The sequence below is a fragment of the Gadus macrocephalus genome, chromosome 11, assembly GCF_031168955.1.
Source record: "Gadus macrocephalus chromosome 11, ASM3116895v1".
In the NCBI taxonomy this organism is placed as follows: domain Eukaryota; kingdom Metazoa; phylum Chordata; class Actinopteri; order Gadiformes; family Gadidae; genus Gadus; species Gadus macrocephalus.
This window is the reverse complement of record NC_082392.1, coordinates 6,126,593-6,141,592: the sequence shown is the minus strand read 5'-3', so window position 1 is coordinate 6,141,592 and position 15,000 is coordinate 6,126,593. Positions and strand designations below refer to the sequence as shown.

The following is a 15,000-nucleotide window of genomic DNA, read 5'->3' as shown; positions in this document are numbered from 1 at the left end:
ATCAGTTAGACATGCAACCCAAAAAGAAACTTGAAATAAATATATTGTTTGTTGTTGCGACTTTCTTTGTCCCCTGTTGCAACACTATGCTTGAGACGAACTTGGATAAAATCACAGTTTGAAAACCACTGCTCTAAGATATAGTTCTCAGCACCTCAGAAAACACAACAATACCCAGAGGCCTTTACTCGAGCCGGATGATACATGGTGCTCAGCAACAGCCGCTGTGGCCCTCTGGGACACTGAGTCTTTTCGGTGAAGCTGTTCCTGAGACAGAGTGGGTTTTCTCCTTTTGTGAAGAAGCCCAGATGGTAATTATGGGGGCCACAGGTTAAAGAGCTCTGGGGGCCACTTCTTACCATAGCCTTCAGGCCCCTATTAGAGACCGACAGGACAAATTGTAAAAGGGATAAACTCCTTAGCCGGAGGCACAGGCAGCATCGCTAGCATGGAGCCTCTGTTGAATATTTCATACCGCTCTTGGCCTCATAGTCGAGTTGAGCCACTGTGAGAATAGCAATAAGCAAATTATGTGGACGAATACTGCGGGTTAATTGATGTTTAATCTGAAAATGTTGTAACAATTCTCAGTTGGCATATCAAACATATGAAGCTACTTTTTAAACCGTGGACGGTTTACAGCACATTTTTTTGATGGGAAGCCCTACTGAGGATTGTGGGTATTGTAGTCAAATAAAGTATCATGCCATAAGCATGTTTATGCTTATTTGCTTATGGAGACTGGTATAAGCAGCGTACTATATTTAGATAGCTCCAAGAGCTTCCTCTCTTCCATGAGCTTAGTCTCCGGAATCAGACTTCAGATTAATATCTAAGGACTGCTGCCAGACGATCTCAAATCGTTTTATTTTTATTTTTATTTATTTATTTTTCTCTTCATATTTATTTCAACCAATCACGTCGCCGGAGGCCGGGATCTGTGAGCGTGTAATTGGCAAACACAAAGTTGGCCAGTACTAGTTCGGTGTGATAAAACGTGTCTGTGAAGGCCACACATCGACACAGTGTACACTGGCCAATTATGTTCACGCACAAATTACTTTTCTTCGGTAGAATATCTCTTTAAGGGAAATAGGGCGTAACTCCTCCCCTCTGAGGTCATTGGTTCCCGGCCCAGTCTGTGTGAGGCTCCTCCCAGATGGGTTAATAGAACAGTAGGACTGAGAGAAATAATCAAAAAAGGGAATGGATGATAGAACCTAGAACCGTTTACCTCCTCGCAGAACTTGAGGTTCACTGATTTGCCGTCGCTCCGGACGCAGTCCAACATCCGGGTCTTGGTCCCGGTACCGCACACGGCACTCGCACTCAGCTGACACGTGCTCCAGTCTGGAGGGAGGAAAACATCAGAACCACAACGTTAGAACCAGAACACTAGAATCACAACATCAGAACCAGAACACTAGAATCACAACATCAGAACCAGAACATAAGAACCACACCTTTATAACCACAACATTAGAACCACAACATCAGAATCACAACATCACAACATCAGAACCACAACATCACAACATCAGAACCACAACAGAACCACAACATCAGAACCACAACATCACAACATCAGAACCACAACATCCCACTCCAGAAAACAGACATAAGACATCTCCCTCCGTGAAACGTTCCCCGTGTTTCAATATCCTTGGGATTTTATGTATTTATTTAATGCGGACCTCCCAATTAGCATAATAGTTGGAAAATAAAAAATATGCAAAGCAGACGCATTGTTTGAGTGTTTGAAGTGGAACACAGTTATTTTGAACACCGGTCCACAGAGAGGGCTTTCAGAACCTGACAAATGGAAGAACCGAAAGAAACATACTTGTGCGTTTAATTCCCGAAAACAATCTAAAATATAAGGTGAAAGTAAGCTTAGAGGAAACAGAGGAGATGGTGTGTGGGCACCATAGTCTCATTGCTAGGGGGTCACCTGATAACTGCAATGTGTGATCTCCAAAGTCCTCAAACTAACTCTAGGATACCCCTTAATCCCTAAATGCTCCTTAATTAAGTGTATCTCGAGTCAGTGTTCAGACACTTTGGGATAAGAGGCCGTGAAATGAAGTGGTAAATGAGTGTGCGAGTGTCCCCCAGTAACACAGGACTCGGAGCAGAGTACACCGAATGAATACTGCCAGCACACCTTCCTCCTACGCACGTACGAGAGATAGTTAATACAGCACTGACCTATAAATCCCAAAATAAAAGCTTTGAAGTCTAAATCCACAGGAGAGGCAATTGCAATGAAAGAAAACCAATGTGAGAGCTAAAGAAAGAAATAGAGAGAAAGAGAAAGAGAAAAGAGAGACTGGTCAGGATAGAAAGAGAGAGCGAGAGATAATGAGAAACAGGAAGGGAGAAAGGGAAAGAGAGAAAGAGATAAAGGGAGAGAGGGAAAGAGAAAGAAAGAGAGAAAGAGAAAGAGAATGAGAAAGAGAAAAAGACAAAGACAAAGACAAATGTTCTGCGCTAAGGTCTCGTTCACGATGCTGTGAATCCACTATTGACACCCTGGCCCAAAGGCCATGACCAGGCGCTGGTCCTTTCCACCACTCAGTCCAACGCTCTTACTTTCTATGGACGTTTCCCCCCCCCCCCCACGCCGAGCTCGTGACAGGAAGCCCGTCAAGCTGTTGTTTACGCGGCCTCCTCACCCGCTGAACGCCGCCACAGGCGCGGGGAGTCTCGCGGGCCGCGCCGTCATTTGAAGCGGGTCTCCAAACACCATCTGGCCCGACACGGATCTCCATCAGAGCAGATGATGGGACTGCGTTCTGACGGGTCGCCCGCTCTCCGTATGAGTTCACCTCGCGCGGCCTGTCTGCCATCAGGCCTGTCATATGCCCGCCCCATCTGTCTGGGCTGGGCTTGGCTGGGAGAGAGACTGTTTATCACTGATGGTCTGTCTATCTATCTTCAATCATCTAGATATCTAAGTACTTATCTACCTACCTGTCTACGTATCTATATGTTTTTTTCTATGGATGTTTATCAATGCATGTATCTATCTATCTCTCTCTCTTTATAGATGCATCTATCTTTGCCTGTACGCCTGTCTATCTGTCCATCCATCCATTTTCTGTCTGTGCACTGTCTGTCTGTCTGTCTGTCTGTCTGTCTGTCTGTCTGTCTGTCTGTCTGTCTGTCTGTCTGTCTGTCTGTCTGTCTGTCTGTCTGTCTGTCTGTCCACCATTCGTCACTCATTCAGAGGAGTGGGAGTCTTTAACTTTAGTTTGGCCCCTGAGACGATAACAAGGGACATATGAACTAACATCTTGCCTTTCCTCCTGTCCTCTGTAGTTTGCTGCACAGCGCTCAACAGCACACACCCTTGTCGTCTCAACATTTTCCCCGTTCAAAGGGAGAGGCGGGATGTGAAGAATAAACAGGTTGCCTTCAAAAGAAACGTCCAAAAGACACCAGTGCCACAAAGCAAAGCGACCAAGACGCCTTCCCCGAAGTCGGGCCTTTCACATCCACTCCCACTGTCTGTCGGCTCTTTAACGCCATGACACCCATGCAGTTGACAATGGAGCGACCGCCGCACAATGGCACCAGTACCAGGTTGGGTGATGTGGAGGGAGGCCTACACAGTTCATCACGTGGTCACATCCCAAAGCAAGCACCCACGTGCTGACACCAAAACCACCCGCGTGCTGACTGTCACCCACCAGCTCTATAACGGTGCGACACCCATTATGTGAGACACCAGCGCGGTGTCTCCCCCACGCCGTTCATAATGCGGTGACAACCACCTGCTGCCGACACCCAAACGCTCTTTATATGCACCGTGGTGGCACCCTCGGTGATGCGGTGACACTCACAGATCTATAATAGTTCCCAGTTCAATGGGAGTCTGGGAGTCAGGAGGGGGAGTTAGGGGAGACGGGAGGGGGAGACAGGGGGCTCCCCCGCCGCCTCGCTCCGACAGGAGACGGCTGGCTGGTTCCAGCAGCGACGCCGCCATTTGAGTGCTCTGCTCCACCCTGTGATGCCCCCCCCTCGCTGAGGGGGAGGGATGTGTGGAGGGCGGCGGAAGGGATGTGAAGAAATAGGAACGAGGGGAAGCTTGAAGAGGCAGAGACAAACGAGGAGGAGAAAACGGCGTAGGGGAGCGGATGAAGACGAGGGGGAGAGAGAGAGAGGGAGGGATGGAGGGAGAGAGAGAGAGAGTAGGGGAGAGAGAGAGGGAGGGAGGAAGGGAGTGAGAGAAAGAGAGAGAGTGAGAGAGAGAGGAAGAGAGAGGGTGAGAGAGAGAGAGAGAGAGAGAGAGAGAGAGAGGGAGAGAGAGGGTGAGAGAGAGAGAGAGAGGAAGAGAGAGGGTGAGAGAGAGAGAGAGAGAGAGAGAGAGAGAGAGGGAGAGAGAGGGTGAGAGAGAGAGAGAGAGGGGCAGAGAGAGAGAGAGAGAGAGAGAGAGAGAGAGAGAGAGGAAGGAAGAGACGAGGGAAGCCTGACAGACATGAGAGAGAGCCCCTTGCCAGTGACTATCTGGGCTGTTGTGGGTGTTTACATCTCTTCTGGAGCTTCTGGGAGACTAGGAGGAGCGAGCAGCTGCTTCTGCCTGGCAGACTAATACAGAGAGAACAGGGGAGAGGACATGTTCACAGCAGATAGATGGAGATTACCAGTGTCGCAGGAATATCACTCCTACTGATACGTATACTTATGCTGTTAGTAATACGACTGCTTACACTCGTAATGTCGATACTTATACCTATAATGACAAAATAATGAGGATGATGATGATGATGATGATTATGATGATGATGGAGACTATTATTACTGTAAAACAAATAATGCTTATGGTAGTTGTACCAATAATAATGGATGGCAGGGTAGTCTTCTGGTTAGGCCGTAGTTTTAATGAGCTCAGTGATAGCTCATAAGATTATAAACACATATTAGTTAAAGTATAAGTGCTGGCCTATAAATATATTTAAAGAAGCATATTAAGAGTGTGTCGAACTCCACTCAGTGCTAAAGAAACATTGGGTGCTTAGCAACAGGCTCATATGCAGCTTATATGCAGATGAGAGATGGGGCTACCCATTCGTGGAGGTGGCAACAGTGGGCTCGTCTTGATTGGATGAGGAGGCCAGTCAGTCAAGCGCTTAGGGTTTCTACATCCGGTGCTTGCATGAGTGGTACTGAGCAAAGTCAGCCAAAAGTCACTAAAAGAGATCATCTGGAGATCTTTATAACGTCAAGATGTTGTGTCGAACAAATAGATTTCAATGCATAGCCGCAGGAAGAGGTTTACAAAAAGGGGTGCGATCAAAAACGTTATTATTTTAGCATTAATTCATTCATTCATAATTTTTAATTCAGTGCCAATTGCACTTCTCCAAAACTCACAGATGGCCGGTCTGCCCACATCAGACCCAACCACGGGTCTGACACACACACACACACACACACACACACACACACACACACACACACACACACACACACACACACACACACACACACACACACACACACACACAACGATATAGGCCAAGAACAGTACGAAGAAGAACCTGCGTGTTTAAACGCAGAGCGGCTGGGACTGAAGTTAATCACTGCTTCATGCAGGCTCTTGAGAAATCCAAAAGCGTTTTTTTGCCAATTTGAAATAAAATCATGTCAATATTCAAGTACACAATATTACAAAAAAACATGTAAAAAAATAAATACTAATAAAATAACAAATTACAACCAGTGTGAAATATTACAACCTGTGTGACATTGTACATCTCTTCTACCAAACAATAAAAATACATAAAAAAAAAGAAAAAAAAAAAGAAAATTAAATAAAGAATCAGTCTCAAATCATTATACAGTACCCCCTCCGTCCCCCAGGGGGCGCTGTCCCTCTGGCGGCCGGGGGGGGGGTGCGGTCACCTGTGATGTTGTAGAAGTAGTTGAAGCAGTTGAGGTTGAGAGCGCAGGCCTCGGCGTCGGTGGTCTCGGGGCACTGCCGCCCCATGCTGGGCGCTCTGATGGTGAAGGCTGTGCGCACTCGGCTCAGCATCCGGGTGCACGGCTGGGGGGGGGAGGGGGGGGGGAGACAGGCTGGGGTGAGGTGGTGGTGCTGCAATGGTTGTGTGTGTGTGTGTGGTCTCGTGTGTCTGGGTCTCATTGTTTGCGTGTACATGCACACCTCTGTGTGAGTGTGTTTGTCTGTGTGTGTTCATGTGTGTGGTTATTTGCATTTGTCTATATCTAATTGTGCTTTTTGTGTGTGTGTGTGTGTGTGCTTGCGCATTCGCCTGTATCTAATTGTGTGTGTGCATGTGTTCATGTGCATTTGTCTGTGTCTAATTGTGCGTGTCGGTGAACACCTCTTGTGGTCTGTCTTTGTTTGTTCGTCTGTCTGTTTGTTTTGTTTGATACTGGACCACATCGTAGGCACAAGACGCACAACTCACTGATGTGTGTGTGTTGGTGTGTGTGTTTGTTCTTGTGCGTGTGTGGGTGTGCGTATGTGTGTGTGTTTGTCAGTGTGTGTGTGTGTGTGTGTGTGTGTGTTTGTGCCTGTGCATATACGTGCTTCTCTTTGTGTGTGTGTGTGTGTGTGTGTGCGTATGCATATGTGTGGGCTGTTTCTAAGATCCCCCTTCTGGAGGCATCCTAAATCAATATGAACCCGTACTGCAGCGGCCGATAAGGACAACAATGCTAAAGTCTGCTGTCAGCCGGAACCCAATCTCCTCTTCCCCGGTGGCTGGGCGGGCGGTGTCCACCTCCGTTCTACCTCAGAGTGTTTTAACCGGTAAACCCGGGCCGTCCGTCGTGGATTAGCAACCCGCACGTCGGCTCCGTAATCCAAGCCCTCCAAATAAGTGGATCAGTACCCTGTGAAGCCTTGATACCCTGCTGTCCCCCAGAACACAGTGTGTCCTTCCTCATTCGTCTGCATCCTCCTCTGGCCCCCAGGGGGAGGTGTAGAGGAGGTCAGGGTAGACGGGGTCTGTAACGAGGAGAAGGCTGCTGGGGATGAGGCAGGATGTTCCTGTGAACCGGCTCTCCCACTGGGGCTGCACCGTGGGGGGCCGGGGACAGGGTCTTGAGGGGGGTGGGTGGTGCTGGGGATGCGTGAGGTTAGAGATGGTGGTGGAGGGGATTGGGGGGGGGGTTCAGGGGAGGTGGTGGGTAGGGGGTTTAGAGATGTTGGTGTGGGTTCAGGAGAGGTGGGTTGAACAGACAGTGATGGGGTTTAGAGGTGGTGGATGTGCTGGTTGGACATTCAGGGGAGGTGGTGGTAAGCTGGGAAGTGCTGGGGGTTGATGGGGTTAACAGACTGTGATGGGGTTTAGGGGTGGTGGTGGAGGTGGTGGTGGTGGGGGTGAGAGTCCTCGAGGGCTGGGAGTGGTGCAAAAGTCCATGACTGGGCCAGATGAATAAAGCATGAATAAAACATCTGATGCTCCGCAGCCCGACCGCGGCCTCATGTCCCCAGACTGCGAGGACGGCGGGAGACCTGCAACGCCTGCACTCCAGAGAGAATGTCGCGTGATTAACAATGGAGACGCCTCTGACGGGAGACCGGTGGGGGAGACGGCGGCGGCCGGGGGGAGGCGGCGGTCCAATCTTGATCCACAAACTGTGGGACAATCAACCAGACCGAGAGCGGGGGGGTTTTGGCCGTCTTGGGGAGGGGGGGCTGCATGACTGCGGTGGGCAGCTCCGCCCGGTGTGTGTGTGTTTTACAGATCCTTCAATAAAAGGGTTGGGGAGTATCAAAGGGCGAATGTTAGTGTTCCATAAATATGAGTCTTAAAACCATCCTCGTTCCTCCTGATAAATATTCCCTCTGTGCTCGAAGCAGAATAATGGAAGCGTTCGCAGTTCATATAATTTCCTTCTTTCGGGTAAAACTTTGGGTAAGCAATGAGCCGCAGGTGTGCTTTTACGGCCTCCTAAATATAACACATTGGAAATCTTTAGGATTCCCTGAGGCATCGGGGAAATACAATACTGGGATTGAGCTGTGGTGTCTCAGGTGTTCTGTCCGTCTTTACTCTTTGTCTACGATGTCTTTCCCCACGGCTGTTGGGGAAGCTACTCTCTCCCCATGGTTGATTTAAAGACGTGTATCCCCGACTTGTAGACGTGTATCCCCGGAGATACGCATCGAGGAATCACTGACCCCTGACAGTAGAATCAAATGCCAAACGTACCTGGGCGACATTAGAACACCGTTCGGTAAATTCATCGGACCGTTCCACTCATAAATCCATAACTCCTTCTGCATCCCACCCCTCGGAGGGGAGATATGGTTAATGGACTGCATTTATACAGCGCTTTTCTAACCATGGTCACTCAAAGCCAGGCCCGCTGCTCCCTATACGCAGAGTGCATAGGGCACCAAGTACCTGAGGGGGCACCAAAAATTAAGGTTTGTAAAAAAAAGGAAAAGAAAAAAATACATTAATAAAAAAAAAAAGAAAAGTAAATTAGTTATGAAGAGGCCCACCGTTGTTTGTTCTTAATTGTATAACCTATCACTTAATTTCGGCAAATTAGATGTTTTTACCTAATATATAAAAAGGGGCTCCCCTCCCCCCCCCCCGCTCGCGTAGGGCACCGAAACGGCCAGCAGCGGCCCTGCTCAAAGCGCTTTACAAGATTGTCTAACATTCACCCATTCATGAACACATTCACACACAAATGGCGGCGTCAACCACACAAGTCAGGGTGAGGTGTCTCGCTCAGAGACACCTCGGAGCTCAGCTAGCAGGAGCCAGGGATCGAACTAGCAACCTTCCGGTTACCAGCCGAGCCTCCCTCTGCCCCTCTGTGAAGACAGATCATGAGGTCTGTGAAGGGTCCATGCACACGAGGGGGGACACGTGAGATGGACCCGGGGCTTTACCAGACTGCAGCGGTCCCAGGGGCCCCAGTCGTTCAGCACACAGTCGTCAGGGCAGGGCAGCCGGCTCTCGCGGGCGCCCAGGGGCATCTCCTCGGGGTCGCAGAGGTAGTCCTCCACGGGGTCCGAGGGCCCGTCGATGGTGTTCAGCATGCACCTGGGAGGTAGGGGGGGGGCGGACGTGAAGGGAGGGGGGGATGATTTACGAAGCTAACAACAAAGCTAACAAGCTTACCGTTGGGTTTGGCCGACCTTGCACGTTAACTAATTATTTTGCATTTTTTTTTATTCTAACTATTACTTATTTTATTAATTTAACCAAATTTTATCCATTTGTACTTATTGCACCGTTGGTCAGAGACAAAAAAATTATATTTGTCTTGCACATATTTAATTGACAATAAAGCTGACTTTAACATTGACTTTGACAAACAACAAAGCTAGCTCTATCTTTGTTGTAAGCAGGGAATGGGTTAACCCAGTGAATGTACTTATTGTAAGTCGCTTTGAATAAAAGCGTCTGCTAAAGGACCTAAATGTAAATGTTAATGAAAAGATTTTCTGTGAAACTCACTCCCTCATGGCGGCAGTTCTCCGCTGTTTTAGAACGGTCCAATACAACATTCCTCATGTGATAATTGCGGAGTGGCACTCATTGAATTACACGAAGGATTAGTGTCTGTACGACACTAAGCCGATGCAACAAAGTCAGTGTTTATGGGTTTGATGTAACTTTACAAGCACATGCAAGCGTGCAAACACACACAAACACACACCAAGTACACCCCCACCGCCCACACGCACACACTCGCACGCACACACACGCACACATGCACACACACACACACACACACACACACACACACACACACACACACACACACACACACACACACACACACACACACACACACACACACACACACACACACACACACACACACACAGCGATCCTTTCCCCTGGCTCTGGTACCTGACTTTGCGGGTCTGGACCCCCTCTCCGCAGTTCTCCTTCAGGTCCACGTTGCTGACCTTCCAGAGGCTCCAGGGCTCGGCCACCCAGACGTACTGGTTACAGTCGCTCTGGCAGGGCACCACCTCGTACACCTGGGGGGGGGGGACGCCCAAAAAACAGGTCCCCACTCTCAGTGTTCAGCTGAACTGGAGCCATGTGCTCATCAGCTAACGGGACCCTGTTTTCCCCCCTTTATCGCAGTCGTCACCGGCCGTTGTGAAATCGTCCCACTTGTGTCATCACAAGTGAGGATGTCTGACCAGAAAAGAAGGATGGATGACCAGAGCTTGGTCTCCCCCTTAGTCAGCTCCTTCGTGGACTATCCGGAGAGCTAGGCTTGAGACGCACCCGCCCCCTCGTAGCTCTGGGTGGAACCCTCCCTCCCGTTTTGTCACAAGTGGACAGGTTGTTAAACGGCTTGGTAACGACCCATCTGCCCCCCACCTCGTGGTGAAATAGAGAGCCTTTAATCAAGAGGAAGTGTTATGGCCTGCGTAACGACTCACGGCCCTCTGAATCAGGGAGAGTCGTTCTTACCTGAGCCTGCACAGGAGAGTTATGTCCGTCGGGTCACGGCGAGGAGGGAGCGAGAGAGACACGGGGGGGGGGGTGGGGGGAGAGGGGGATACAAAGGGACACAACGGTTAGATGAATGGGGACATGTTCGCTGTGTATACAGTCGGAGCGGCGCTTGATTAATGCTCGGCCCCGCAGAAGAGGAGGAGAGGAGCGGGGCTGGGTCCCTGGCACTGGTACCTGTGTGTTGAGCACGGCCAAGTGCGCCGGACCCCCTGCCAAGCCCACAGATTGACACAACGTTAATCTGCAGCTGTGATGTTCCCGCTGGCTCGGAAAAATCCTGGAAGAGCCTTTCATACTCCCCCCCCCCCCCCCAACCGTCAGCCCATAACCACCCTCCCTTAGTCTCCCACCCCCGCACAACTGCCAGCCCATAACCGCTCCCCCATCGTCTCCCCCCACCCCAGGCCCCACAACCCACACTCCCAGCCCTTAACCACCCTCCGATCGTCTCCCCCACATCCCAAATCCCATACCCACCCTTCCATGGTCGTCTCCCACCACCGCAGCCCCCCCCCCCCCCCCCCCCCTCACCCGCCAGACTCAGAGCAGACTCGACACGCAGGCTGGGATCCGTGTATTTATAGCTTTGTCTCGTTTTGGCGCGGTTTCCGCTCAGTAAATACGAATGCCAATATCAGGGAGAAAGGTGTGGACGTTCATTAAGGTGCGATGTTTACACTCGGTGCTTTACACTCGGTGCTTTACACTCGGTGCTTTACACTCGGTGCTTTACACTCGGTGCTTTACACTCGGTGCTTTACACTCGGTGCTTTACACTCGGTGCTTTACACTCGGTGCTTTACACTCTGTTCTTTACACTCGGTGCTTTACACTCGGTGCTTTACACTCTGTTCTTTACACTCGGTGCTTTACACTCGGTGCTTTACACTCGGTGCTTTACACTCGGTGCTTTACACTCTGTTCTTTACACTCGGTGCTTTACACTCGGTGCTTTACACTCTGTTCTTTACACTCGGTGCTTTACACTCGGTGCTTTACACTCGGTGCTTTACACTCGGTGCTTTACACTCGGTGCTTTACACTCTGTTCTTGTTTCTCTCCCGCCCCGCGAGACGTCCTTGAAGTCTGTCGCCGTTAGATCAACCCCTCTCGTCCGTGCGATATGATTCAGTGTGACTGTGCTGTTGTTTCTCCTGCTAACAGTTTTATTTCTGCAAGGCTAGGCAGGAGTGTCGGAACAAACATCTATTTTTCAAACCCATTATTTATGAGTGTATTCTGTTCCGTCTCGGAAGCTTTTTTTTATCACATTTACATTTATATGATATTATCACGTTATATTTTCGTCTTCGATCGAAGCAACCTTTTATGACAGTTTGTGAATAATAGCTTTGTCGCTGCGATGTCATCTCCGAAACCAACCACCGGGGGGGCTGAGAGACTGCGAGGGTCCGGTCAGCGCTGTTAACGCTCTGTGATGAACGGCAGGCTGTGAGGAGACGGGACGCACACACCTGATTGATGTGGTCCAGCTTGGGGCAGGGCCGCCCGCCGTTGTAGGGCTTCTCGCGGAGCCACTTGGAGCGCACTTTGACCCCGCTGCCGCAGGACTTGCTGCAGCGGGACCAGTTGGACCACTCGCTGAGCTTACAGTCCGACGGGCACGGGATGATGCAGGCCTCCTCGATGTAGCCTGCACGCACGGAGTGGAGGGACACACCACACACACACACACGGACAGGGTCAGTCAGGACCTGGTTTCAGCCCGGACCTGGTCTTAGGTGGGACCTAGGCTCAGCCGGGATACAGTCTGAGACAGAACCTAGGTTCAGCCGGGACCTAGTGTCGGCCAGGACCTGGTCCTAGATGGCACCTAGTCTAAAAATGTGGTGGGGGGGGGGAGACTGCGGGAATGCATTCCCACCCCTCTTGGTAATGTATCATAAACTTAGGGCCACATTGTCATTCAGTCAAATTAAATCAACGAGTTAGTACACTGCTTTCCATGCCTGGTCACACAGAATTAATATTGATTGTTTTAAAAATGTTGGGCTGGCAGAGAAAATGAAAGTAACAGCGCCTTCACCAATTTATACAGCAAATTTATTCCACCACCTCCTCCTCCTGCTCCTCCTCCTCCTCCTCCTCCTCCACCACCTCCTCCCCCACCTCCACCTCCTCCTCCTCCTCCTCCTCCCCCACCTCCTCCTCCTCCTCTCCTTTCAACTGTAATGTGACCGAGGAAGGGGAGCACAACACCTCTTCAGAAAGGGCAGCATGCTCCGGATTGAAGCGGACCCAAGGAAAACCGCACAGAGAGAGAAAACGATCCCTTCACAGATGAACCTCCGCCCAGCGATTGATTTCGAGCTCCAGCGTGTGGAATGAACACAGACGCTCGTTCAAAGGTTTTAATTTCATGGCCTGTTATATAAAACCCGACGAAAATACGCAGGGGCATTCAGCGAGGATTGCGGCGAGCCTTATCATTCCAATCTGTTTCCTCCCCCCCTCTCTCTCTCTCTCTCTCTCTCGATGGTCCGGGAGCCAATGGGGTCATGCCTCAGTTAAGGGGCTCGTTTTAACCTTCTTACGCCCATTATTATTGAGATTAGTTGGAACTCGCCCCATTTCTGGACCGGGATGTAGATATTTTTTGTAGGCCAACAAACACGTGCAGAGCAGGGGGGCTGAGGAGGGACACAGAGAGAGGGTTTGATACTGAAACAAACTGTATAGCTGTGTGTGACTGAGAGGGTTTGATACTGAGCCATTGACTGTATGATAGAGAGGGTATGATACTGAACTGACTATCTAGCTCTGTGTATGACCGAGAGAGTTTGATACTGAAACACTGACTAGCTGTGTACAGTATGACCGAGAAGGGGTTTGATACTGAAACACTGACTGTAGCTGCATGACTGAGAGAGGGTTTGATACAGAAGCACAGATTGTCTAGCTCTGTGTACGACCGAGAGGGTTTGATACTGAAACACTGACCACTATACACTTTTGACCTTCAGCTTTACGTTCTGTATAGACTTTGTTCTGGTCCTGCGAGGCTGGTTCTGGGTCTTTCTCGGGTATAGCTTGTAGAACATGCTTCGCCTCTGATCTGGAGAATCAATGAGCAGAGTGAGCCGAGGAAGAGGCCGTCCCAGGAACCTACAGCAGCGGACCTCTGTGAAGGCTCAACCTCCGCAATCATAAGGTTCCCGCCTTCAAATATCATCAAATCAAAAGCTAATCCATTACAAAATAAGATATTTTATAAGGTAAAAAGCCCATTTCAGGTGTCAAATCAAGTAAAGTGTGTGTGTGTTGGATCCTGGACTGGGTTTGGTGGTAGGTCTGTGGTTAGATACAGGTCATTATGGAGCAGGCCAGGGCATCGTGCTCTAGGGTGCTCTCCGAAGCCCAAAGACCCCAGGTAGAGGTCTCTGAATGACTGTTCTGTCCTGCCTCAGAACTAGGGGCGCAGATGTTTTCTTTATGAGTGCATAATAACTTTATTATAGTCAACATTATGTAACAATCTATTATCAGATAAACACCTGTAGAATGACTCTTCTAATCTGTTTTAAACTGGTCTTTACTGTCGCCCGTAATGGTTCTCCTTACCTTAATTGTTTTTACTCATTCATTCACTTAATGCATGCCATCATGTATAATTATGTTTGACATGTTCCACACTTTAAATCTATTCTAATCAAATTGTTTTTCATTACTCCTGGGTTTGTTTCGTGCACCGCTTGTTCTAAAGCACCCAGTTGCCCGCCTAGACCACTTTTAAAAGCAATGATTATGATAGATTTCACCGTATTAGTTTCACCTGAGGACCGTAGCAGGTCATGCATCAACTTGCTAATAACAACACTTTGTAAGCTGAAACTGTGGCCCAATCTGGCGACACTGACGCTGGGACGACAAACCGAAGCATCTTGCTCATTCCACTCCGCCACAGAATAAATCACAGGCACAGAGTTCACCGCACACCACATCCACCACGACACCGCCCCCCCCCCCCCCCCCCCCCCCCCCCCCCCCCCCTCACCTTTGCCCCTCCACCCATCTCCAAGGGCCCATCAGTGGGCTGTCTCTCTGCACTCCGCGCCTCCGTCCCCATGTTGCTGGATCTCAAACTTCTCCCTCTCTCTCCGGCTCCTCTCTCGGACCAACGCTCGCTCTGATGGACTTTCTCCCCCCTCTCCCCCCCCTCCCCCCCCCACTCCCCCCTCTCCCCCCTCCCCCCCCACTCCCCCTCTCCCCCCTCTCCCCCCTCTCCCCGGTGGCTTTGGGCTGACACAAGCGTGTGTTGACGCCTAGCAGCAGACGCCCATATGTACTCTGCCGCTCGGAAAGCCTAAGCACCAGAGAAATAAGCTGTTCCTGGTCCACGTGATGGGGGGGAATAAAGTCCCTTAAATTCACCAGCCGCCGTGTTCACCGGTTTAACAGCCAGCTCATCGTAATGCTGTGACGCCGCCACTGCCAAATGTGTTAAAAAACGCACGGCCCCATAGCCCAGACTTACTAACATTTGGGTAATGGCGCGTGTTGGCTT

The 15,000-nt window shown here is 50.0% G+C and overlaps 1 protein-coding gene across 1 annotated transcript in view; it reads right to left on the bottom strand.

Moving 5' to 3' along the window:
* LOC132467499 (thrombospondin type-1 domain-containing protein 7A-like) overlaps nt 1-14,562 on the bottom strand; it is a 23,475-nt gene extending 8,913 nt beyond the window's left edge. The window contains exons 1-7 of the mRNA XM_060064825.1: nt 14,505-14,562; nt 11,951-12,129; nt 10,431-10,436; nt 9,852-9,985; nt 8,882-9,035; nt 5,908-6,049; nt 1,235-1,350 (exon numbers count right to left, since the gene is read on the bottom strand). Coding sequence (XP_059920808.1) covers nt 1,235-1,350; nt 5,908-6,049; nt 8,882-9,035; nt 9,852-9,985; nt 10,431-10,436; nt 11,951-12,129; nt 14,505-14,562 — 789 coding nt within the window. The remainder of the gene's footprint in view (nt 1-1,234; nt 1,351-5,907; nt 6,050-8,881; nt 9,036-9,851; nt 9,986-10,430; nt 10,437-11,950; nt 12,130-14,504) is intronic.
* Nucleotides 14,563-15,000: the final 438 nt, after the last annotated feature.